General features: G+C 36.5%; 1 protein-coding gene and 1 long non-coding RNA gene across 7 annotated transcripts in view; one reads left to right on the forward strand and one right to left on the reverse strand.

Annotated features, from left to right (window-relative positions):
- NUBPL (nucleotide binding protein like) overlaps positions 1–26089 on the forward strand; it is a 201726-nt gene that overhangs the window by 128888 nt on the left and 46749 nt on the right. For 3 of the 6 annotated variants that reach the window (XM_045067688.1, XM_045067691.1, XM_013047446.2), the window contains exons 7-8: positions 452–493; positions 14058–14151. In XM_045067688.1, coding sequence (XP_044923623.1) covers positions 452–493; positions 14058–14151 — 136 coding nt within the window. The remainder of the gene's footprint in view (positions 1–451; positions 494–14057; positions 14152–26089) is intronic. The other 3 variants (XM_045067690.1, XM_045067689.1, XM_004775759.3) reach the window with 1 other exon arrangement.
- On the reverse strand, positions 7–16762 carry LOC123388291. Its single transcript, XR_006602841.1, has 5 exons — positions 16732–16762; positions 15009–15041; positions 6329–6383; positions 1277–1431; positions 7–763 (listed from the first exon to the last, which is right to left on the reverse strand). It is a non-coding gene; the product is annotated as an uncharacterized LOC123388291 (long non-coding RNA).

Here is a 26089-nt window from a genome sequence, read left to right on the forward strand (position 1 = left end):
CTGGATCATATGGTAGTTCTATTTTTAATTTTTTAAGGAACTTTCATAGTGTTTTCCTTAACGGCTTCACCAGTTTACATTCCCAGCACAGTGCATGAGGATTTCACATTTTTGCCAACACTTGTTATTTCTTGTCTTTTTGATGATAGCCATTCTAACAGGTGTGACTTGGTAGTTCATTGTGGTTTTGATTTACATGTCTCTCATGATTAGTGAGTGATATCAGGTACCTTTTCATGAAACTTTTGGCCATTTATGTCTTTTTTTTGAAAAATATCTTTTTAGTTCTTCTGTCCAGTTTTTTAATTGGGTTGTTTTAAGTTTTTTGCTGTTGAGTTATATGAGCTCTTTCTGTATTTTGGATAGTAACATCTTATCATCAGATATAACTGTCAAGTATTTTCTACCGTTAACTAGGTTACCTTTTCAGTTTGTTTTCTTTTTTTTTTAGAGAAGGACAAACAGAGATCATGGCACTGGGGAAGAACAGAGGGTAAGGTAGAGGGAATCTTTTTTTTTTTAGATTTTATTTATTTGAGGTGCTATAGGCATGGTTTGTATAGGCTGATGTGGGGTTCTATCTCATGACCATGAGATCATGACCTGAGCCAAAACCAGGAGTCAGAGGCTTAATTAACCGACTTAACCACCCAGGCGCCCGTCTGGTTTGCAGTTTTAAATACAAGACTCAAATGTCAGACTATGCCTGTTTTCTTGCAATTCTTCAAAAGTTTGGATACATCATATAAAATTATTTCTTCAACTGTAAGAAAAACAAGATTATCATGTTAAAATGTGGCTTAAAATCATAGTCTGGTTAATATTAATCTAATCTAATACAAATCTAATCTAATCTAATTAATCTAATATTAATCTAATTAAAAATCTAAAAGATTTTTAAACTGGCAGTCATGATATTTGAAACATATTTGAAATAAAAATGACTTATCTGGACACTGGTACTGAAACTGAGAAAATATATTCCAAATAATCTATATTTATCATTATTATCTTATTTGAGAAACATCACTTACTAAGTAGTTAGTTTATATATAGAACACAGATCTGTGTTGAGTTTCACCATGATCCAATTATTTTTCTTCTGTTTCATAGCATGGCTTACACCTCCTACACTGGTCTGCATTCTGTGATGTATGTGCCACTGGAGGCAGGGATAGAGCAGGGAATATTGGAGTTCAAGCCCTATTGATTTATGGGGTTTGGGCATAATTTTTGTTTGAGAAGGTTATAATGATACTTAACTAGGTAATATTACCTTTCTAGTTGTATAGAGAGCAAAGCGAGGTCTAGAAAGATGACTTTCATCAAGATGACAAGTGATGTACTAGGTGGTTTGCTTATTGTCCTCTTTTCCCAGCTTCACGAGGGCAGGAACTTCAGGTTTCTTGTTCATTGCTGCATTCTTAGTGTCTAGAACAGTGGTGGGCACATGTAAATGTTAGTATTAATTTCTTAGAGTTAAACCTTGTAAGAATTATCCTCTGTACTTGCTTGTGTATACTCTGCCTTTAAGCATGTATATTAATGTGTGATCTATAATATTAAGATAAATGTGAGCACACTAGATACCTTTTCAGGTAAGAACAACTTCTAGATACATTGCTATGTTCACTTGCTCATCAGGGTACAAAATTATTATGAACAAGCCTAGATATAATATAGACCAGTGTGTTTAAATGAGAATGAAGGAATAGCCGCTCTTTTAATGGTCTTTTAATGAGATGCATAAAATTTAGCCTGTTTTCCTATTTCTTTGCAATTTAGTGATCTCAGGTTTCTTACATGTCTTTTGGGTACTTCTGAAGTAATTATGTAGTTTAGGAAGTTGGAAATTGCTGAAGCTGATGAGATGGGAATTAGGTTGTTTTATGTGTTTATTTTTTTCCTCAATCCTCAAACCTGTTTTCCCATCTATTATCTGTATCATCTCCATCTCTATTCTCATAAATGTATTCCTTAATTTTTCTCAAAATCCTTTGTGCTAAAAGTAGTTATAGTTTAAAGCTGCTGCATTATTTAGTTATCATTAGGAAGTCATTTATAACAGTAAATTTATTGTTTTTCTCTATAGCTTTGTAGATGGCAGGTCTACTTAACAGGAACAAGGTAGAGGTCACTAAAATGTAGAAATTTAATACGTTCAAACAACATGTAAGACTTCTTTTCTGTTCACTTCTTTGCCCTTATTTTTAGTCATTTACATATTTTTAAATTGTGTTGTGACTGAATATTTTCAAGCTTAGTAGTATTTGCGCATGTGAAATTTTCCTTTAATTTGCAAAAAGCTATTTAACTGCTTATGTCATCTAGGCATATGGAAAAGGTTTTTTTAAGTTATTTGTTTCAATCATTTTGGAATGTGGTGACCTCAGAAATGGGCAAATATTTTCTTAGCATTTAGTTAAAAGAATAAACATGGTATGCTCATTGAGAGAAATTTAAATTTTGACTTACATGATAAGAAAAACTTCTCTTTGATTTTTTTCAGTGTTATACTATTGCTTAATTACCCAGTGCTACCTTTTTTAAATCTATGATCTCATTTCCTCTTCAGATAAAAACGTCTCTAAAGTGGACAAAGGTTTTTTTTATTATCTCTATTTTGTGGAGTAAGTTTTGGGCAAGTCATTTGACTTCTTAGTTTCATTTTCTTTATCTGTAAAATAAGAGCAGTGGGCAAGATAATCTCCGAGGTTCTTTCAAGCTCTGTAATTCTATGTTTATACTCTTGTAAAATGAAGGGACAGGGACACAGAGAAGTTGAGCCCTTGGCTGTGTTTAAATAATGAATTAATAATAATACCTTGATATCTGACTTTCTGATTAGCTGTTTATTGACCCTTTCCCACAGTCCTTATGCCTATTACTGAAACTTTGCTGATTTCTTTTCTATTTGAAAATACAGCAGTTGGGGCGCCTAGGTGGCTCAGTGGGTTAAAGCCTCTGCCTTTGGCTCAGGTCATGATCTCAGGGTCCTGGGATCGAGCCCCGCATCAGGCTCTCTGCTCGGCAGGTTAGCCTTCTTCCCTCCCTCTCTCTCTCTCTGCCTGCCTCTCTGCCTACTTGTGATCTCTCTCCCTCTGTCAGATAAATAAATAAAATCTTTTTAAAAAACGAAAAATAAAAAGCTAAAATATATTTCTGCATTTTCAAGTTAAATTTTTATAATTTAGTAGGTGCTCATTCATGTTTTTAAAAGGGGGAGTTCTTATAAATACCAATTCCCATGACAACTAAAAACAAATCAGAAGAGAAAGCATATCTGAAGTTATGTAGTATGAGTAATAAGTAAATCAGAAGTAATCCAGTCTCACATGTAGCAAAAAAAAAAAAAAAGTTTTTTTTTTTGAGATTATGTATTTATTTGAGGGAGAGCAAGAGAAAGCAGGAGAGGGTTCGAGTGGGGGGAGGGGCAGAGGGAGAGAGAGAGGAGCCCAATGACAGGGGCTCCATCCCAGGACCCAGGGATCATGACCTTATCCAACGGCAGATACTTAACTGACAGCCATCCCGGTATCCTGGAAATATTTAAAAAAATTTTTTTTTTTTTTTTTTTTAGTATAGTTGAGGTGCAGTGTTATGTTATTTCAGATGTACAACAAGTTTATACATTATGCTATGTTCACCACAAGTGTAACTACCATCTGTCCCTATGCATCATATTATTTATTATTGCCTATATTCCTTATGCTGTGCCTTTTATTTCCATGACTTATTTATTCCATAACTGGAAGCTTGTATCTCCCACTCCCCTTGACTTATTTTGCTCAGCCCCCTACCTTCCTCTCTTCTGATAATCATTTGTTCTCTATGTTTATAGGTCTAATTCTGTTTTTTTGTTTGTTTATTCATTTGTTTTGTTTTTATTTTTTATATTTTATTTTGTTTTTGAATTCTACATACGAATGAAATCATATGGTATGTCTCATTTCACTTAGCGTAATACCCTCTAGGCCCACCCATGTTGTCTCAAATGGCAAGATCTCATTTTTTTTTAACGCAGATTTTCTGACTGCGTAATATTGCATTCCATAGCACATCTTCCTTAATCTGTCTATCACTGGATAAGAAAGATTCTTTTTTTTTTTTTAAGATTTTATTTATTTATTTGACAGACAGAGATCACAAGTAGGCAGAGAGTCAGGCAGAGAGAGAGAGAGAGGAGGAAGCAGGCTCCCCGCGGAACAGAGAGCCCAATGTGGGCTCTTCCAGAACCCTGGGATCATGACCTGAGCCAAAGGCAGAAGCTTTAACCCACTGAGCCACCCAGGCGCCCCAATAAGAAAGATTATTAAGTGACAATTTTCTTCTGTCCTTTTATTGATCCAAATTTGTATTTGAGTGTGTAGTAAGCATTGGAATGTTTTGTTGGCTGAGTATATATATTGCTATCATGAGTGTTTATAGAAAGAAGTTTTATATTATTTGGAAAGTTAGATTAGACTTCTCAACCTTTAAGGGTTTGTGATTGAATTCCTTCCTGTTCCTCACCTCAGTGACAATCCCTTCCACAACTTTTCAGGATTGTATCAATCTTGTAAATTATGACATTTTATATAGATATAACACATTAATTTCTAGATGAGCTAGGATGAGGTGTTTTAGGATGGCAGTCAGAGTAGATTGTAGTTCAGTACAAATTTAAATATAAGTTCTTTGAAAAATTCAGCTTAATTTTCTTTCTTTCTTATTTATTTATTTTAAAAGATTTTACTTATTTGTCAGACAGAGATCTCAAGTAGGCAGAGAGGCAGGCAGAGAGACAGAGAGAGGAGGAAGCAGGCTCCCTGATAAGCAGAGAGCTCGATGCGGGGCTGGATCCCAAGACCCTGAGATCATGACCTGAGCTGAAGGCAGAGGTTTAACACACTGAGCCACCCAGGCGCCCCTTAGCTTAATTTTCTAAAGGCAATATGATCACTATAAAATTTATTCAGTATAACAAGTAACATTTAGGTTTTTCTTTTTTTTAAGATTTTATTTATTTGACACAGAGAGAGAGAGAGATCATGAGTAGGCATAGAGGCAGGCAGAGGCTGATGCGGGGCTCGATCCCAGGACCCTGAGATCGTGACCCGAGCCAAAGGCAGAGGCTTTAACACACTGAGCCACCCAGGCGACCCTAGTTTTTTGTTTTTATATAAAAACAGCTTTAATTCACTATTCCATATAAAATTCCTCACAGATATTTTTCGATTGAAACAAGTAAATCATAGTCACACTTTTTTTTTTTAAGTAGTTGCAAAGAAATTTAGTGTAAAACACTTTATTTTACTGTAGAGAAAACTGAGGTCCAGTTTAACTGAGGTTAATTCTCTGACCCATGGTTGTATAGCTAATTAGTAACAAAGATTATTGGAATTTAGATATGCCAATTATCAAACTAAAACCCTTTTATCTGATGAGTAGGTATCTGGATTCTTTTCTGTACTCAGCTAGATTCATAGTCTAGATTTTTGCCAAACTCCTCCTTTACAGTGCTGTGCTGTTTTTATTTTTTTTTAAACATTGTAATAATTTCTGAACCAGAATTTAAAACCCAAAAACTGCATTATAGTAGCTCACACTTAAAATACAATGGCATATGGAACTACAGTTTCTCACAGTTGGTTTCCTACTTGATATGATTTAGATCTATAAATTTTTAGAATAAAATCCGATCCAGTTTCAAAAATATTATGTTCAAAACCTGTAGATATTTAAAAAAATCTTTATTTACTTTCTCTTTTTAGTTTCTATAAGTTACTTACTTTGATTTAAACAATTACTCCACATAATTCTTTTGTATAAATGGTTGTATTATGGTTACTGATTTAAAATAAAACCAAAATTTAATAGTAGATTATCAAAAGCTAAATTATTCTTTAACAGCTCAAAGGAAATTTATAGTTAACATTTCCATAGTTACTGGACCCTTGCTCTGTAATGTAAAACACTTTTAAAGGATCGTATAAGGAAAGAATATGAACTATGACAAATCATAAAAAACAATCTCAAGTAAAAGAAACATTGTAATTAACCAGAAAAGGAAAAAAATAAAGGAAGTGAATGAATTCTTATATTTCTTACTTCTGTTATCTAAGTAAATAATTTTCTCTGGGTCTGTAGACTTCATTTTATGTATCTATTTTATTTTACACTGAAGAAGTGATATAGAAAAGTTAATATGTTCTTGTGGTAATGAGGTTTGCTAGCAGAACTCTTCAGGGGCTTGGAGAAGAGTAATGCTGAACCCCGTTCTGTGAGAGACTGGGAGTATGACTTGAGTTACACAGACTAGGATTTGTATCACTGCTCCACCACTTACCAACAGCTTGACCTTGGGCAACTTTCTTAACTTCTCTAGTCCTTCGTATTTTTATCTGTAAAATAGTGATCATAATGCCTCTTTTATAATATTTTGTAATCATGTCTGTAAAAAGTGTTTGTGCCTGTCTAATAATAAGCTCTCACTAATAGTTCTTTTCCTCCTGCTCTCCTTTACTTACCTATAGACCTACTCTCCACCTCTTCCCTCTTCACTGGTCCAATTCCCCCTGATAGACTAAGGCTCTGAAGTAGGACTTCACATGGCGAGTAACTGAACTAAATAAACACAACAGGGGCAGCTATTCACATTATTCCTGGCTAGTGCCTTGGGCAGGCTGGTCTCCTGAAGCAAGTACCCCCGATTTCTATATCCTTAATAACTGGACAATGACTGTGCATTCTCTTAGTGAGGCTCCTTGCAGCTTTTATGGCAGCTATAATCCTGCTCCTTTAGGACCTTGAATTCTCCCCCAATACAGTGTTTTTTTCTTTCTTTTTCTTTTTTTTTTTTAAGATTTTATTTATTTATTTGACAGACAGAGATCACAAGTAGGCAGAGAGACAGGCAGAGAGAGGAGGAAGCAGGCTCCCTGCTGAGCAGAGAGCCTGATTTGGGGCTCCATCCCAGGACCCTGAGATCATGACTTGAGCCGAAGGCAGAGACTTAACCCACTGAGCCACCCAGGTGCCACTACAGTGTTTTTTTCTAAGGATATTCTTTTAAAGAATATTATAGTTTTCCATGTTAAAGAAAGTACTACATGTCTAAATGTATTTTATAGACTATACCAAATTATGTTAATAAAGTGATGCATTACTCCTACTTAAAAAAAAGAAATTCTGCGGTTCCAGCCTTTGGGTATATAGGAAGAGTTTTAAATTTTTTTAATCAATGTTTTAAAAATAAAATATCTTGATTCTCAGGTTTATAATATTTTAGGGGTTTTTTTGGGTACCAGGCCTGTCCTTCACTAACCTCTGCTTCTAGGTTATGTACATCTGTATTAGCAGTTGGCCTACAGCAGGACTCTAGAAAACTTAGAGAGATAGTTCCATAATGAACTAGAATACTCTTTCTTTTGTGGTAGTGTCATTGTTTTTATGTTGTGAGGTTTTACTGTTTTAGCTGTAGTATGGATTTACATGGGCATCTGTGGGCTGGCCTGGGAATTGGATAATCTTTTAAATACTATTTCAGAAACTAGGTACAGAGTTACCAGAGATTGACCCATATATCCACTTTTAGACAAGAAGTCGTCTTTGCTGTCTCCATGTTGTCAGGGCCAGTCTGCCCTAGACCTCTACTAGACCAACTGAAAAAACAAGAGATGATGATAAAGGGAAAAATGAAGAGTAAAGTTTCTCTTCTCTTTGCTCTCAGAACATTACTGCTGTAGCTTGGGTTGGTAGTACCTTGGAGGTATTTATTCAAGTATCTTCCTGTCTCGCCTGCCAGCACTCACACATACACCTTTACTTATAGAAAGGAACATATGTGAAAATGGATTAGAGAACTTTATCATCTAAAAGATGTGGATATATTAGGGAAAACATTTGTATCATTATAACTTGAATAATTTTTTTCTTATTTTATAATTGGGTCAGCTGTCTCATCAAAATAATCTTCATGGTTAAATTTATTATTTTTTTTTCACAATTCAGTAAGCCCATCAACTCAAGTAGAAATCTTGTGCTATTCAGATTTTATTCCTATTGTAGTATTTATATCTAAATCCACTTTTGCAGCAATTTTCTTCTTACAACCAAAATAAAATATTGTATGATTTTATGAATAGGCCATTGGATAGAGCAAAAATATGGTTCAGATTTAAAGAGAACCACTCTATGTTCTATGTTAGGTTTATTTGTATATAAAAGGTGTCTCACGTGGCAAAATTTTAATTTTAGTGACTTAAAATTGTAAAGGGCAACTTGATTCTTAGAATCACTCAGTGGATATTAATGGAAAACTGCCTAGGCATTATGGAGGAGTTTGGATGTGGAGGCAGAGTCCAGAGATTAATAAAGAATAGACTCTTCCTTCAGGGATCTTACACTGAAGTTGGGGAAATAGCTATGTATAAAAAAATAAGTACCCTAGAAGTTTTAGAACTTGAAGGCCCAGTAAAAACCTGGAAGTTAGTTGAATTGAAAATCCTGGGAGCTTGGTAATTTGCCCAACAATTTGTCCATGGGCCTGAGATAAGGTTAGCTGCATCTCATGTCCTATCCTAGTAGTGGCATGGTTTCATGTCTGGGATTCCAAGCAAAGCACAATTACTGTTCTGTTTGCTATTTGGGTAATACTGTACCTAACTAGAGTTGGAGAACCAGGAAATCAGAGACAGATGGAAGAACTTAGTCATAGGGCAGATGTAACAACAGATACATGGCCAGAATCATACATAGGGACACCACCTTGAGATCTACTAATTATGAGTCAAAGTAGGCATAAGAGTCAAAACCCAACTCTACAGTAAGTAATTAAGAGCAGATTGGAAGGGAAGAGACAGTGTCTGGCCCAGCTCAACTAACTTTAAGAATTGGCCTTCTCACTTAACAGAGCGAGCGCCTTATAAATGGGCTGCCTGTTACAGCCCACTTTTAAATATTCAATCTAGATTTTTTTTTCCCATTTATCTTGCTTTTTTATTTCTCTATTTGTTCTTTAGTTACACCTTTCTCTTGCCCTTAGGAGTTTAATTCTTCTTGGCCACTACTTTTACCTCCAGCAGGCTATAGCTCTGCCTCTCTTTCTTGGCTATGATTTTCCTCCCTGATTCCACAGGGCTCAGGGTCTACCCGACTGATGTTATCTTCATCTGACTCATATTGGCCTTGCTAGCAGACCTAAGATTTCTGGGACACTTCCTCTGCTTTGGAGAAGCGTATGTTGACCCTGTGGTGCTTAAATTGTCTAATGATGATGATGGAAACTGCCACCCTCGAGGCTGACTGTGGTAAACTGCTTGAGCCAGCTAGGAAGCCAAAGATGGAATACATCTGTGGGCTCTTCCTTTTCATACTTATACCTCAACCTGCTTGCACTTAAGCTCCCATTGTCCTCTAGAGTGAGGCCTGATTGCTGCTGCTTCAGTCAGCTTCTTAACAGAAGTGCCCATGGAAGAAAGTGGACCATGTTCTTTTCCCATTCATAGCACGACACTCTCCATAACTAATGTCCTGAAAATGATAAATTACTTTACCCACATAGAAGATACATTTTATCTCCTCAGAAAGGAGGGAATTGCCTTTATTCCAGTTTTTTACTTACAGATTATCAAGTGTTATTTTGAATATAAATTATAAACTATTGTTTGGAGAAGGCCTGTCAGCCTAAAATGACCCCAATTGGTGCTAGTTGGGAATAGTTTCCCTTCATAAGGTTGACCCCCCTGCAAAAAAAAGAAATGAAAATAACTTAATACAGGTTTGGAAATTACTCCTGGTGGCATAACTTTCAAGTGTTGAATATTTTAATAAAGTGAAAGAGCAATTAAAGAAAGGCAATAACATAAGTGGAGGTGATGTAACAATTTACAACTGCATATGTATCTATGGGACAGATGAAAAAACGATGTTCTAATGTTGTTTAAATGGCTTTGGACAAAGGCTCAGTGACTCCATTATATTTGGATATTAAAATCCCATTATCTCAAACCCTTTAGAGGTTATATGTTATTGTATAAGGGAGACATCTTGCACAGATGTCTGACCATTGATATTGTTGACCATTGGTATTGTTTTTGATCCTCCCATTATGCTGTTTGCGTTCCCCTTCAGATTATTTTTTAAAGAGTTTATTTATTTATTTATTTTAGAGAGAGTGTGTGTATATAAGTACCAACAAATGGAGAAGCAGTGCAGAAGGGAGAGGGTGGAGAAAGAATCTCAGGCAGACTTATTGCTGAGCCCCATGTGGAACTCAATCCCATGACCCTACGATCATGACCTGAGCCAAAACCAAGTTTCAGAAGCCTAACTGACTGAGCCCCTGAGGCACCTTCCACTTCAGATTTGATGCACATGTTTGACTCCCTACCACATTGCTGAATTCTCTGCTGTAGTGCCACCTCTTTACCTGCATGGCATCTCTGAGCTTGGTAACTCTGCTTATAGACTGATTAACTCTGTATTGATGGAATCCTTTTAGTCTGGAGCCTGAGAGGGTTTTACCAGAGGTGAGGTTGCCATGAGGCTAATGAAGTTTAAACTCCAGATTCCATGCTCACATAGGTTCCTGTGGGATGCTGGGAGTGTAGAATGTTCCAGGTGGAGAGAGGAAGCAGGTTGCAGTCAGGAAGCATTTCTATGTAATCATTTATGTTATTCAAGAGATCTCAGAGAAAGGAACTTGAATCTCTAAAGCTTCAGCATTTTAGGGTGATTTCTTGTCACGTTCTAAATAAGTATTTATTTTTATACCTAAATTTGCCTTCATAATTTTGTATTCTTTTTTTTTTTTTAAGATTTTATTTATTTATTTGACAGAGAAAAAGCCAGAGAGAGAGAACACAGGCAGGGGGAGTGGGGGGGGAAGCAGGCTTCCCACTGAGCAGGGAGTCTGATGCAGGGCTTGATCCCAGGACCCTGGGATCATGACCTGAGCCGAAGGCAGAGGCTTAATGATTGAGCCACCCAGGTGCTATAATTTTGTATTCTTATTCATAGAAGGGATTACACAAATTGTATATGCTTCAGGTCATACAGAATCTCAGTGGGATCCACCACTGGTTTTTACTAAATGAGGTACCTGGGTATTTTGCTATTACTTACTTACCTGCATTTAGTAACACACAACTTACAAGAATAAACAAACACTAAGCAGAATCTAAAGAATACCCAAATCACTCTAAAACCAATGCTTTGCTTACTCTTTTAGAAGAGAACTGGAACTTGCTGGCAGCCGGTATATTGTAGTGTTAGTACTAGTAACTGCTGTAGGACAGGAATTCATATACTGACTTTAATTCAAGTCTGCATGCCTTTGTGGAATGCCTTCTGTGTGTGATCAAGGTGCTGGGCCAGAATCATTTTTTCGTTTAAATGCAATTTAAGAGTCATCTGAAATTGTCTTAACAGTGACGTATTTTTAGTTCCTTGGAACCCTAATAGCAGTTCTCCTTAAAGAAATAAGAAATTGGAGCCAGTGTGATAAATATGATTAAATGCCAGGGAACAACAATGATAAATTGTTAGCACCAGTCATTTGATGTTCTCTGAAGCGAAGAGGCTCGTCAGTCTGCCAGTGCCAAGAGTTTCAGTGTAGAGGATATAAAATGAAGAGTGTCCTTAATCTTTTTTATAGATAGTTTCATAGATGATGGCCCTGGGTAAGTTTGGGGTAACTATTTTTCAAACCAAGGAGCCCTAAATTGAAAATGAGCTGCTTTGTATTCATCATTTCATCATTGTTTTAAAATATGTCATTCAATCAGTTATCAAATACTTGTGTCTGAAAAATATCATAAAATTCCTAAAAGACAAGTTAATAAATAATGATAAATGTTTTGAAGAAAAACAAAGTCAGAGAAGGAGAGAGATTGATAGTTGGGGGTGGAGGTGCTGTTTTAGAAATGCTATACTGACCTCCTAGCTATTCCATGAATTTGCAAAGCAGACCCTCACTGGTTAGAACCTTTTTTCCACTTGCTATTGCTTCTGCCTGGAAAGCTTTGTTTCTTTTAGTCAACTGCTTTAGTTATTTTCTGACTTCATTCACTTTAAAGTAATACCTTAGACCACCATTCTATTATTTTTCCCTACTGTGTAAGTGTATCTTTACCATTTGACTTTGGGAATCAAAGAGATTAAAAGAAAATTCTTGGGGTACCTGGGTGGTTTAGTTCGTTAAGCATCTGCTTTCGGCTCAGGTCATGATCTCAGGGTCCTGGGATGGATCCCCATGTCATGGGTTCCCTGCTCAGCAGGGAGTCTGCTTGTCCCTCTACCCCACCCCCCACTAGTGTTCTTGCACGCTTTTTCTCTTTCAAATAAATAAAGAAAATCTTTTTTTTTAAAGAGCAGTTCTTTGATAAATCCTTTGCTTTCTGAATTCTTACTACTTGCTTTCAGAAATTCAGATATTAAAGACATTTTTAACTTATCTCTTTCTATTTAATCTATATATCTGAATTAAGAACGAAGCAATTTTTTATAGTAAAGGAATTTACTTTCTTCATAGCACTTTGTACCTTTAGATTTGTCTTTCTGTTTGTCTGCCTGACTCCCTCACTCATTCCACAGTGGCAATGGGAAGGCTGGGACTTTGTTTTTGTCTGCTGCTCTATCCCCATCACCTGGAACAGTGCCTGGTTCCTAATTAATTCTCAATAAATATGTGTTGAATATATGTGTTAATAGATGAATGAACCATTGCTCTCTAGCTATGTTGATCTTCTTTCACTTGCTTACATTTACTAACCTCTTTCCTTTGCAGAGGTTATTTCATTATATGCTTGATATCTGTCTCCTTCTATATGATAAATTCTGTGCAGTTAGAGACCATGGAGCCATTTAGTTATTAGTACCTAACTCAATGCCTAATATGTAGTAGGTACTGAAATGTTCTATGGGTGAATGATTGAATGAATGAATGATAAGGAGAAGTACCTAGTAGGAATACTGTATCTAATCTAATGGAAGTTAAGGGAAGTGACTTTCAAGCTGGGATCTGAAGAGTGAGGATCAATTAGCAGGTGAAGAAGACCAGGCAGTGTTCTGGAGCTTCAGCTCAGATTTTATCCTGAAGGCAGTAGAAGAATTTTAAACAAAAAAGTGGCAGTATAAGACTTGCATTTTAGATGGACCATTTTTCAGCAGTGTTAGGAACAGGCTGGGTGGACAGTGTCAAAGTGGAGAGTCTGGTTGGGAAGCTTTGGTGATACATGGTTGTGTTCTCTATTGGGTTCTTGGCAATGGGGAAAGAGATAAGTAGATACACTTGAGAGATTTTCAGAAGGTAGAATAAGTGACTGGGGCTAGTAAGAGAAAGGGCAGAGTTAAATATGATTCCAAGTTTCCACCTTTGGCAAATGAGAAGAACATAGGGCTATTCACTGAGACTGTTTACTCAGAGGGAGTAGCCATCTAAGGAGAAAAGAGTCTGAGGAACCCTTAAGACCTATCTAATCTGAGGCTGAGCCTTAAGAACTTGGTAATATAGCCGAATTTTCTAGGTAAAGATACCTAGAAAGATGCCTGGAAGGAAATAATCAAAATGTTAATAGTATTGGAAGTCTAGTTATATTTCTAAGCTTTGGTTATCATTATTAGTTTTATGAAGGAAAAAGTTCATTAACAGTTATATTAGGATCTTCCATAGGAAATGTTGTACCACAAAATCCAAGGACACAAAGCTAAGGCCTTCCTAGGCAATTCCCAATGAAAATAAAGTAATGGTCCTGAATAGAAGCCCACTGTGGAATGGGTTTACCTTTAGTGTGTGGTGTGTGTGTGTGTGTGTGTGTGTGTGTGTGTTGAGGGTAGGGTAAGAGAGGAGTGGTCATTGGGAAATTTAGCCTTTTCATTCAGAGAAGGTCTTCTGGAGCTGGGAAGTGTCTCTTATTTATTTATTTATCTTTAACCTTCAATGTAGTCCCTGATAGTAATGGTTTAAGTGAAAACTATTATTATAGATATTGTTATTAATACATTTATTTTTGTTAATATCACTATTCACTGTAATTGTTATACAGTGATATTATTTGTTTCATCTTGGTTTTTAGGTAGATTGGGGCCAACTCAACTATTTAGTTGTTGACATGCCACCAGGAACTGGAGATGTGCAGTTATCAGTCACACAGAATATTCCCATTTCAGGTAATCTTAAACCTTAAAGTAATTTGTCGCTGTCTTTATTGTTTTGCTATTGCTATATAGAAAAACAAACTTTATGACAGAAAAACATTTTTGTCTTCAAAAATAGTTATTCATAAATTTTTATTTAGAGATCAGATTCATAAATTAAATTTTTCAAAATTTTACCAGAATGAGTGTGTTTACAAAAACATAAAGACATTTTGAAAAGGTGGTGATATAAATCTGTGTTCTAGAAAAACAATAACACTTAAATGTTGCTTGGGTAGAACATGACTGGCTCACAGCTGTCCTGCAGTGACAGCATAATGCCTGCTCCATGGCAGGCACTCAGTAAATATTGAGTAAATACTGAATATGAGTAAATATTAGGGAAGTTTGGCTTTTTGGTAAATACAAGCATGGGAAAATTTTATATTCAGCTAATTATTTAATGTTAACCTTAAGAGAGCAATAGACATATTAGCTTTACATCAACTACCCAATTTTTCATTATGGTAGTAGATATCTTTTCCATGATACAAAATTTAATTCAATAGTTAACTTTTATGTTGAATCTGTTTCCAAGGATTTTCCTAAATTCCAGTGGAGAAATAATTGTAAATCTCCCTTATATATAAAGACTTTGGGAAAATAATGGAAGTTTAAAATGTCATTACAAATCAAATATCTATTGGTAATAAATAACCAAGAAATATTACTGACAATCATCAAAAGGTTTAGAATCTAGATTTTTGATAAGTTATACACATTGATTGGAAATATCAATACAGCATCATCAAAATGAATTTTTTTTGACCACTGCCTCAAAGGGCAGTAACATGAATATTTTTGATATTTAAATACATTTATTACCTTACCTGAGGCTGAGACTTTTTCTTTGGTGAAGCAAGCTAGAAAATAATGAAATGAGAGTAAATTGAAATAACACAAAAGAAGTTGAATACATCTTTTTTGTAATCAGCGTACTAGATAATCTTTTTTTTTTCCAGTATTTTGGGACTTGTATATTTTTGAATCCTAAGAATATTCACTAAATGTTTATTGAATAAAATGTGCTCCAGACACCTTGAAATGCCTGTTGCAGATTTCCAGAATACTTACAATATTATGTGGATAATACATTGATATAATTGGGCTAAATTATTGTCTGTTCCCTAAATAGTGACTTGGTACATTGAAAAAATTTAATTTACTTCACACAGATAAACTGATAGCCCCAAGCAATTTACCTTTGTTTACTCAAATAACAGCTCCTGCATTTGGACAGGATTTAAGATTATGTCACCCTATTTTTATTTGTGCTTATACTCTAAAATCAACAGTGTGTGGATTGAGGTTAAGATTTGTTTCTTATATACTAAAATTTAACCAATAATATTTCTTTATTCCTTTCTGTTGATGAAGAGTCTGCCCTGTAACAAATAGGTCATTAATATCATCTGATAATAAAAAGCAGGTTTTTTTGTTGTTGTAGTGGTGGTAAAATTTAGCAGTTCAGTAGTATTGAGTACATTCGTATTGTTGTGCAGCCATCACCACCATCCAACTCCAGAACTTTCTCATCTTCCCAAACTGAAATTCTATATTTGTTAAACAATAACTCTTCATTTCCTCTTCTCACTAAACCCAGATAACCACTATTCTTTCAGAAACAATATTTTTTATGTTAAGATGAGGAAATGATGGGGCACCTAGGTGGCTCAGTGGGTTAAAGCCTCTACCAGGTTCTGGGATCAAGCCCCTCTTCAGGCTCTGTGCTCAGCAGGGAGCCTGCTTCCCCTTCTTTCTCTGCCTGCCTCTCTGCCTACTTGTGATCTCTCTCTCTGTCAAATAAATAAATAAATAAATAACATCTTTAAAAAAAAAAAAAAAAGATGAGGAAATGATGAATTAGGAAAATATATTTTAGATAGATAAACTTTATATATCCAGTTTGACTTTATGCTTTATTAATACAATTTTAAATCAACAAATGTTTATCTGTATAAAGATAGATGCTAAGCACTGTAGAAGATCCAAGGATAATTAAAACCACAAATATTTTCCCTAGATCAGAGTTCCATACCTTTTTTGATACTCAGAACTTTTTTGAGGTAGATTAATACATAGGTTCTCTCCAGGAAGATGTATTTGTATCTACAGAAACACTGTTTTAATGTGTTTTTTCAGGAGGTCCACAGTTCTTAGGTTAGAAACCCCGGCTATAGACTGTAGAACAAGGGGAAGGGCAGGGGGAACAAATGGCTGCTAAGAAAAGAACTACCATTCAGTGTGAAAAGTGCTAAATGAGAAATCTAAACCCCATGATACCAGGTCTCTCAAAGGAAAAAGAGATGGATATGAGAGAATTGTAAAACACTTGATGGAGATGAGCTTTAAAGAATAAATATGAGGGGTGCCTGGGTGGTTCAGTTTGTTAAGCATCTGCCTCTTGATTTCAGCTCAGGTCATGAACTCACGGAGGCTACTGAAGACTCTCTCTTCTCTCTCCCTCTGCCCCATCCCTGCATGTTCTCTCCTGGTCTCTGAAAAAAAAGAATAAATATGATACATTGTAGAGCATTCAAGATAGCACCATACCTTGTTTGCTTTGCTTTTTCTCACCCCAAGGGATAGAAATCAGAAAATGAAACTGAAGGTGTTTATAATTCTGTGATAGAAACACATGTTTTACTTCCCATTTAAAAAAAAAGTCTGATCCATTAAAAAAAAAATAGATCCAGGTCCTAAAGATGCTTTTGAAAATTCATAAACTTAGTGATTTCTGGACTATGGAAGTAAAATTATTATTTATCAGTATTTTCTAAATTTTCTTTAATGAGTATATTTTTATTTTTAATTTAAAAAAGTAAATATAGGGATGCCTGGGTGGCTCAGATGGTTAAGTGTCTGCCCTCAGCTCAGGCCATGATCCCGGGGTCCTGGGATCGAGTCACGCATCAGGCTCTCCCTGCTCAGCGGGGAGCCTGCTTCCCTCCTCCCCCTCTTCTTCTTCCCCTGCTTGTGCTCTTTCTCTCTCTCAAATAAATAAATAAATAAAATCTAAAAAAAAAAAAAGTAAATATAAAGCACTAATTCTTTAAGGACAGATTTCTGTATAAATTGGTACCATGATAATTGCCCATTATCAATAAACTGCCATTTAAGGACAGTCTCTCATATATTAATTTTTATATTTAATTATCACAGGTATTATCCTTATTTTCTTAAATCTTTGAAGATTTAAGCAACTTTCCCAAGGTCACACAGTTACTGTAGTCCATAGCTAAGGTTCATATCAATTCTGATTCAGTTTAAATATCATGCTCTCAACCTCTACATAAAACTCTTCTAATACAAAGCCCAACAACATTTGACTCACTCATTTTCTGAGTTTAGTTCTATTCCATTCAAACCCATTAGGTTGACATTATTCTAATGTAGGTGATCTCTGATAAAAATAAATTTGTGCACCCAAGTATGTTAAGTATCCAACCAGCAGTCTGTGTTAGTGTTTACTATATTCAGTTTTGTTTCTGTTTTTATTCCTGAGAGATTACTTTGGGCTTCTTTAACTCATATATTCCAGGGAAGGTCTAGAGATCATTTAGAAGCAGTCTCCTTTGACCTTTAGGAGCAGAGCCCCAAATGATTCTTGAAAAGACCAGTATCATCTTTGGGCTGATCATACTGGTCTTGGACAGTTGGCTACTTTCCAGGTGCACTGGCTCTCAGTATAGGATTGCAGCTATCACTGTTAGTACGTTCATACTCTGGGTCATTATGTCAATATTAAAATTAACAGCTATGAAAAGACTGGATTTTTTATACTGAACATCTGTTAATTTTATACTTACAAACAAAAATCCAACAATAAAAGTATCCTACCAAATGATGTGTGGGGGGTTGGCGGCAGGGGGAGATACATGTGTTTGTGTGTGTGTGTATGCGTGTGTGTGTGTGTGTGTGTGTGTTAAAGGCTTAGTTCCTGAGGTTTGGTTTTATTCAGGCCATTGTCATTTCATAGTTAATATATCTGAGGAAATAAAAATTGAGCTGTCTCCCAGGAAGGGTACCAACCAAGGAGTTGCTGAACTGGGTTGAATCATGGGTTTCATCAACTTGTATCATCTGAAACAGCCTATCAGATTCATATCGTCTTTCTAAGCCTGAATGAATTATCTCTTCTCTAATTATGAACCTAACTTTCCTTTCCTCTTATCATTGACTTTAGAACCCTTTTAAGATACTCTGTATTCTACCTTTTCTTATGTCTCATATCCTGTAAACCATATAAGCTTTTTAGACTCCCATTTGAGCATCCTCTGTGATCTAACCTCCCGTTCCATCCTCCTAAACTCCTTCACATAACCTGGGAGTCCCCTCCCCAAACCCTTAAGTACTCACTGCCACCTCCATCCTCCGTTTATTTCCCAAAGTTTCTGTCTTTATATATATCTGACCCTCTAATCAGTGGGTACCCAAATCCTACATGCCCTTTATTTCAAATTTCTACTTCCTGTTATCTTCCTCAAATCCCTACTTGGGAATCATTTCTCCCTCTTTGGAATTCACATAACATTTCATTTAGACTGCTCTTATAGCACTTCTAATGTTCTCCATTTATAGCCTGCAAAACTGTGTTTTCTTCAGAATGTTACTTCCTGGAGGGCTAAGGATTTGTTTAATTCATCCTTGTATTTCACACAGTGCCAAACCACATGCCTTCCACTCAGTAAATGTTGAATCAGTGAATGAGTGTTTTATCTATATGTCTGTATTATCTGCTCAACTGGGAGGTAAACTACTTCAATCTAGAACTTTTTCCTATTCACCATAGTATTTCTTAGAGTACTTTGGACAGTGGCTTATGCAATTAATATTGATTGAATAAATAACAAAGATAGTTGACTAGTTATCACTGTTTATATAAACAGATTTGTGCCTCATCTTTCTTACCATCCGACTCGCTCAGTCCTGTGATTTCCTCCACCCCAACTGGTTTTATCCAGGTGTTTTTTCTGTACAAGTTTAAAAACATGCATTTTATTTCACTCTCCCTTTGAGAGAAAAATATTTTCATTTTAGGGATTTACTTATGCTGTCCTTTTTCCTATTCTTTATATAATGTCCTTGTGGCTTGAATGGTACCTTTTAGTATTAACTTTGTTTTGGTGTCTGGGAAATAATGTGCATGCGGACACTTGCTCTTTGGTTACATACAGGCTCTGTACCAAATTAATAGGGAGAATCATTAGCGTTGCAGGGATGCTTAGCAAGGTGCTAACTGCCTCTCTGACTTTTTATCCTTACCTTTGGAATACCTGTCTACCCCACAGATTTATAAGGGTCAAATAAGATAATGTAAAAGCTCCACCTAAATGTATTACATTTTTTTAGAAACTACTTTGAGTTTTTTGGTGGGGATGGTGGTGAGATGTTGTCATTTAGAAAGAGCCTTTATATCAACTTTGCATGTCTCCATGCCATGTTGAGAATGAAATGAAATGTTTTATATTTGTAAAGGGACATCCTTTTGGAAAATTTATGGAGGCAGACCTGTATAAGCAAGAAGATCCTTTTACTGAATGCTAATTAGCAACTCTTTGTATGCATTCCATTTTTTTGTTCCATCGAATGGATAACAAGCTCATTATAAGAAGAAACTTAAAAAAAAAAATCCTTGTGTTTAAAGTGTTGTGTACCAACAACAGTAATAAATATGTTGATAGCAGTATTCGTGGCTAATGATTTAAATTTAAGCATACATGGGCTATTGAATCATTACATGCTACAAATACCTAGAAGTTATAGTGCTTACCAGAAGGAAAAGAGACAGAATAAAGGATGGGAGATAACCAGATATAGTCTTTGGATTTGTTCTTGTTGAACTCGCCAAGGCACAAAGGCAGAGTTGTTAGTGCTGGTTTTATTTTTCTTACTCTCCCTCCTCCCCGCTTTTTTTCCAAGTGATTAAGTTTGCTGGGTTTTTGCTTGTTGTTTGTTTAGCATTTAAATTACTTGTTGCCATATACTGAGTGGGGTAATTTCAGGGCTGACTTCTGGGTTTTTTAAGACATAGTGATGAGCTCCTGGGAATTTTCTTTTTTTTTTTTTTTTAATTTTTTAAATTATGTTAGTCTTCATACAGTACATCATTAGTTTTTGATGTAGTGTTCCATGATTAATTGTTTGCATGTAACAGCCAGTGCTCCATGCAATATAGCCTCCTTAATACCCATCACCAGGCTAACCCATCCACCCCACCCTCCAAACCCTGTTTGTTTCTTGAAGTCCATAGTCTGTCATGGTTCCTCTCCCCCTCTGATTTTCTCTCCTTCACTTTTCCCTTCCTTCTCCTAATGTCCTCCATGCTATTCCTTATGTTCCACAAATAAGTGAAACCGTATGATAATTGACTTTCTCTGCTTGGCTTATTTCACTTAGCATAATCTCCTCTAGTCCCATCCACGGTGATGCAAAAGCTAGGTATTCGTCCTTTCTGATAGCTGAGTAATATTCCATTGAATATACACATCTTCTTCTTCTTCTTCTTTTTTTTTTAATACACATTTTCTTTATCCATTCATCTGTTGAAGGGCATGTGTGCTCTTTCCACAGTTTGCCTACCGTGGCCATTCCTGCTATGAATGTTAGGGTGCATATGGGCCTTCTTTTTATGACATCTGTATCTTTGGGATAAATACCCGGTAGTGCAATTGCCAGGTCATAGTGTAGTTCTATTTTTAATTTTTTGAGGAACCTCCACACTGTTTTCCAAAGTGGCTGTAACCAGCTTGCATTCCCACCAACAGTGTAAGAGTGTTCCCCTTTCTCCACAGCCTCTACAATATTTGTTGTTTCTTGGCTTGTTAATTTTTGCCATTCTGACTAGTGTAAGGTGGTATCTCAGTGTGGTTTTGATATGAATTTCCTGGTAGCTAATGATGATGAACATTTTGCATGTGTCTGTTAGCCATTTGTATGTATCTTGAATACCAGCCCTTAACCTGTGGTGTCATTTGCAAATATCTTCTCCCATTCTGTGAGTTGTTGCTTTGTTTTGTTGATTGTTTCCTTTGCTGTGCAGAAGCTTTTTATCTTGATGAAGTCCCAAATATTCATTTTCACTTTTGTTTCCCTTGCCTTTGGAGATATGTCTTGAAAAAAGTTGCTGTGGCTGATGTCAAAGAGGTTACTGCTTCTCTTCTCCTCTAGAATTTTGATGGACTCCTGTCTCACGTTGAGGTCTTTCATCCATTTTGAGTTTATCTTTGTGTATGGTGTAAGAGAATGGTCTAGTTTCATTCTTCTGTATATAGCTGTCCAATTTTCCCAGCACCGATTATTGAAGAGACTTTTCCATTGGATATTTTTTCCTGCTTTGCCAAAGATTATTTGACCATAGACTTGAGGGTTCATATCTGGGCTCTCTATTCTGTTCCATTGGTCCATGTGTCTGTTTTTGTGCCAGTACCATGCTGTCTTGGTGATCATGGCTTTGTAGAATAGCTTGAAGTCAGGCAACGTGATGCCCCCAGCTATGTTTTTCTTTTTCAACATTTCTTTGGTAATTTGGGGTCTTTTCTGGTTCCATACAAATTTTAGAATTTTTTGTTCCAGCACTTTGAAAAATCCCGATGGTATTGATCAGGATGGCGTAGATTGCTCTGGGCAGCATAGACATTTTAACAATGTTTATTCTTCTAATCCATGAGCATGGAATGTTTTTTCCATCTTTTTGTGTCATCTTCAATTTATTTCACAAGTGTTCTATGGTTCCTAGAGTATAGATTGTTTACTTCTTTGGCTAGGTTTATTCCAAGGTATCTTCTGGTTTTTGGTGCTATTGCAAACAAAATTGATTCTTTAATTTCTCTTTCTACAGTTTCATTGTTAGTATATAAGAAAGCAGCTGATTTTTGTGCATTGATTTTGTATACTGCCATATTACTGAATTGCTCTATGACTTCTAATAATTTGGGGGTGGAATCTTTTGGGTTTTCCACATAAATTATCATATCATTTGTGAAGAGAGAGAGTTTGACTTCTTCTTTGCAATTTGAATACCTTTTATTTCCTTTTGTTTTCTGATTGCTGTTTCTAAGACTTCTGGTACTATGTTGAACTATAGTGGTGAGAGCGGGCATCCTTGTCATGTTCCTGATCTTAAGGGAAAGGCTCTCAGCTTTTCCCCATTGAGAGTGATATTTGCTGTGGGTTTTTCATAGATGGATTTTATGAAATTGAGGAATGTTCTCTCTATCCTTATACTCTGAAGAGTTCAAGAAAGAATGCTGTATTTTCTCAAATGCTTTTTCTGCATCAATTGAGAGAATCATGTGGTTCTTCTCTCTTCTCTTATTAATTTGTTCTATCACACTGATTGACTTGTGAAAGTAGAACCATCTTTGCATCCCATGGATAAATCCCACCTGGTCATGGTGGATAATCCTTTTAACGTACTGTTGGATCCTATTAGCTAGGATCTTGTTTAGAATTTTGGCATCCATATTCATCAGGGATATTGGTCTAAAATTTTCCTTTTTGATAGGGTCTTTACCTGGTTTGGGGATCAAGGTAATGCTGGCCTCAGAGAAAGAATCCGGAAGTTCTCCTTCTGTTTCTATTTTTTGAAACAGCTTCAGGAGAATAGGTTTTATTTCTTCTTTGAATGTTAAGTAGAATTCCCCTGGGAGTCCATCAGGTCCTGGACTCTTGTGTTTTGGGAGGTGTTTGGTCACTGCTTCAATCTGATTACTGGTTTTTGGTCTGTTCAGGTTGTCAGTTTCTTCCTTGTTCAGTCTTGGAAATTTATAGGTTTCCAGGAATGCATCCATTTCTTCCAGATTGCTTAACTTATTGGCATATAGGTGTTAATAATAATTTCTGATAATTGTTTCTATTTCCTTGGTGTTAGTTGGGACCTTTCCTCTTTCATTCATAATTTTATTAATTTGGGCCTTTTCACTTTTCTTTTGGGTAAGTCTGGCCAGTGGTTCATCTATTTTATTAATTCTTTCAAAGAACCAGCTTCTAGTTTAATTGATGCATTCTACTGTATTTCTGGTTTCCTAATTCATTGATCTCTGCTGTAATCTTAATTATTTCCCTTCTTGTGCATGAGTTAGGCTTAATATGTTATTGATTCTCCCATTCTTTAAGGTGTAAAGATAGTTTGTGTATTCAGGACTTTTCTTTTTCTTTTTTGAGGGAGGCTTGGATGGCTATGTATTTCTCCCTTAGGACCACCTTTGCCATATCCCATAGGTTTTGAACCAATGTGCTTTTGTTTTCATTGGTTTCCATGAATTATTTAAGTTCTTCTTTGATTTCCTGGTTGATCCAAATACTCTTGAGTAAGATGGTCTTTAGCTTCCATGTGTTTGAATTTCTTCGAAACTTTTTCTTGTGATTGAGTTCCAGTTTCAAAGCATTGTAGTCTGAAAATATTCAGGGAATTATCTCAGTCTTTTCTTACCAGTTGAGACCTGATTTGTGACCCAGTGTATGGTCTATTCTGGAGAAAATTCCATGTGCACTCAAGAAGAATGAGTATTCTGTTGCTTTAGGGTGGAATGTTCTGTATATATCTATGAGGTCTACCTGGTCCAGTGTGTCATTCAAAGCTCTCATTTTTTTGTTGATTTTCTGCTTAGATAATCTGTCTGTTGCTGAGAGTGGAGTGTTAAGGTCTCCTGCAATTACCATATTATTATCAATGTGTCTCTTTATTTTCATGAACCAGTTGGTTTATGTAGTTGGTTTATATAGTTGGCTGGGGCATAGATATTTACAATTGTCATATCTTGTTGGATGGACCGTTTAAGAATGATATAGTATCCTTCTGTATCTCTGACTACAGTCTTTAGCTTAAAATCTGATTTGTCTGACATGAGAATTGCTACCCCAGCTTTCTTTTGTGGTCGGTTGGGCATGAAAGATGGTTCTCGGGGGCACCTGGGTGGCTCAGTCGATTAGCATCTGCCTTCAACTCCAGTCATGATTGCAGGGTCCTGGGATGGAGCACCACACCAAGCTCTCTGCTCTAGCAGGAAGCTTGCTTCTCTAAGAGTTTTAATATTACATGCTAGGATGTTGGTTTATTCTCCTTGATCTTGGGAGGTGTTCTCTCTGCCTCTGGATATGAATGGTTGTTTTGTTCCCCAGATTAGGGAAGCTCTCAGCTAGGATGTGCTCAGATATATCTTCTAGTTCTCTCTCTCTCTCTCTCTCCTCACTCAGGGATCCCAATAATTCTGACATTGGAACATTTCATGGCATCATTTATTTCTCTAATTCTGTTTTCATGAATTCTAAGCTGTTTGTTCAGGTCTCCTCTTGACCCTTCTTTTCTTTCAGTTTGTTTCTAGATCACTAATTCGTTCTTCTGCTTCATTTACCACTAGCTGTTAGAGTGTCTAGATTTGATTGGATCTCATTGATATAATTTTTATGTCCTGCCAGATCAGCTCTCACTTCTGCTTTTAGAGAATCTATGTTGCCATTAATGATTTTCTCCATTATAGCTGTTGTCTACATAACTATTACCCTGAAGTCTGTTTCTGACATCTTGCTTATTCCATATCTGTTAGTTCTGTAGCAGAAGTCACAGTCTCTGAACTTTTCCTGTGTTGGGGGTTCCTCCTCTTAGTCATTCTGTTGAGGAGTAGTTGAGGGAATGTACAGAGTCCAAATTATTGCCTACAACCCAAGCAAGATGGCACCTGTTTTATAAGGGACCTTAGGGTTGCTGGCCTCTTGATCTTTCAGCCTGTCTTCTGGGGCAGGGACCTGCTGTGCTCTTGCTCAGACAATGCTGTTTAGGCAGAGTTGCCCTGCCCCCTGTTGGGGATGGGCTTAGTGAAAACCATTTTTGGAGGGCTTTTCTTCTCTGGGGTCTTTATCTGGTAGCTTTCTGCATCTCTTCCAGGAGTCAGAGCAGAAGTGACAGTATCTCAGAACAGAGAGATTGGAGTCTGTTCTCTAGTGATCTCTCCAGGCCATACTGCTTCTGTTTTTCATCTGTGCTGCTAAAAGCTGCAGCATCCTGGGTTGTGTGCCCCATAGCAGCCCTCCCAGCCCTTGCTTCCAGGTCCAGGGACGTCTCTCCCCTTTATGCTTCTAAATTTGCTGCTCCTAATTTGCACATGCGCCCTGTAGCTCCAGATTTCAGTCTGGGGGTTGCCCTAACGTCCTTTCCCTATGGCTACCTACCCTACCTACCTGTCTGTGCCCAGTCCCCAGCACAGGAGGCTTTAGCACGCCTATGGCCCAGGATCCAGAGGCTCCCTTTCCCTTCCATTTATCTTCCAGTAGAAGATTGGAATCATGGCTTTCTGCTTCATGCCTCGAAACCAACTGGTGATAATTTGTTGGTATAGATCTTGATATATCTTCTTACATCTCAGGCTGATATTGTGGTTGTTCAGAGTGGTCTGGTAGATATCTAGCTCTGGAAATAGGGTCCCCTACTCCTCCACTGTCTGGCCCCCCTCTCCCTTGAGTACCTTCCTGGGAATTTTCAGACCTTTATCTGCTCTTCCATAGTAGAAGAGGATTAATATTTCTTTGATGAACATTATAAGTACCTTGAATATTTGGAAAATATTTGCATGTAGTGATACTTGAATTCTAAAAGATGTTACCTAATTTTTTTCTTTCTTCCTTTGCTTGAACTGAGGTCCTCTTCATGACTATATAAAGACTATCTGAATTTGATTTTAACTCTTGAAATTAAGTGAAAAGTTGATGCTTCACATTTTTATGTGAAGCATATTTTCTTATTCAAGACACTGGAGAGTTTTAGTAAGTTATTTGTATTCAGATGCTATATTAATCAGGGTCTGGGCAGGAAACAGATGACATACCTTAAAAGGAATAACAGAATGAAGTTAATGAAGGGACTGGTAATAGAGGTGTAGGCAGCATTAAGGAAACCAGCAAGAGAGGATGAAGT

The sequence above is a fragment of the Mustela putorius genome, unplaced genomic scaffold (assembly GCF_011764305.1).
Source record: "Mustela putorius furo isolate JIRA1106 unplaced genomic scaffold, ASM1176430v1.1 tig00003898_pilon_pilon_pilon, whole genome shotgun sequence".
Classification (NCBI taxonomy): domain Eukaryota; kingdom Metazoa; phylum Chordata; class Mammalia; order Carnivora; family Mustelidae; genus Mustela; species Mustela putorius.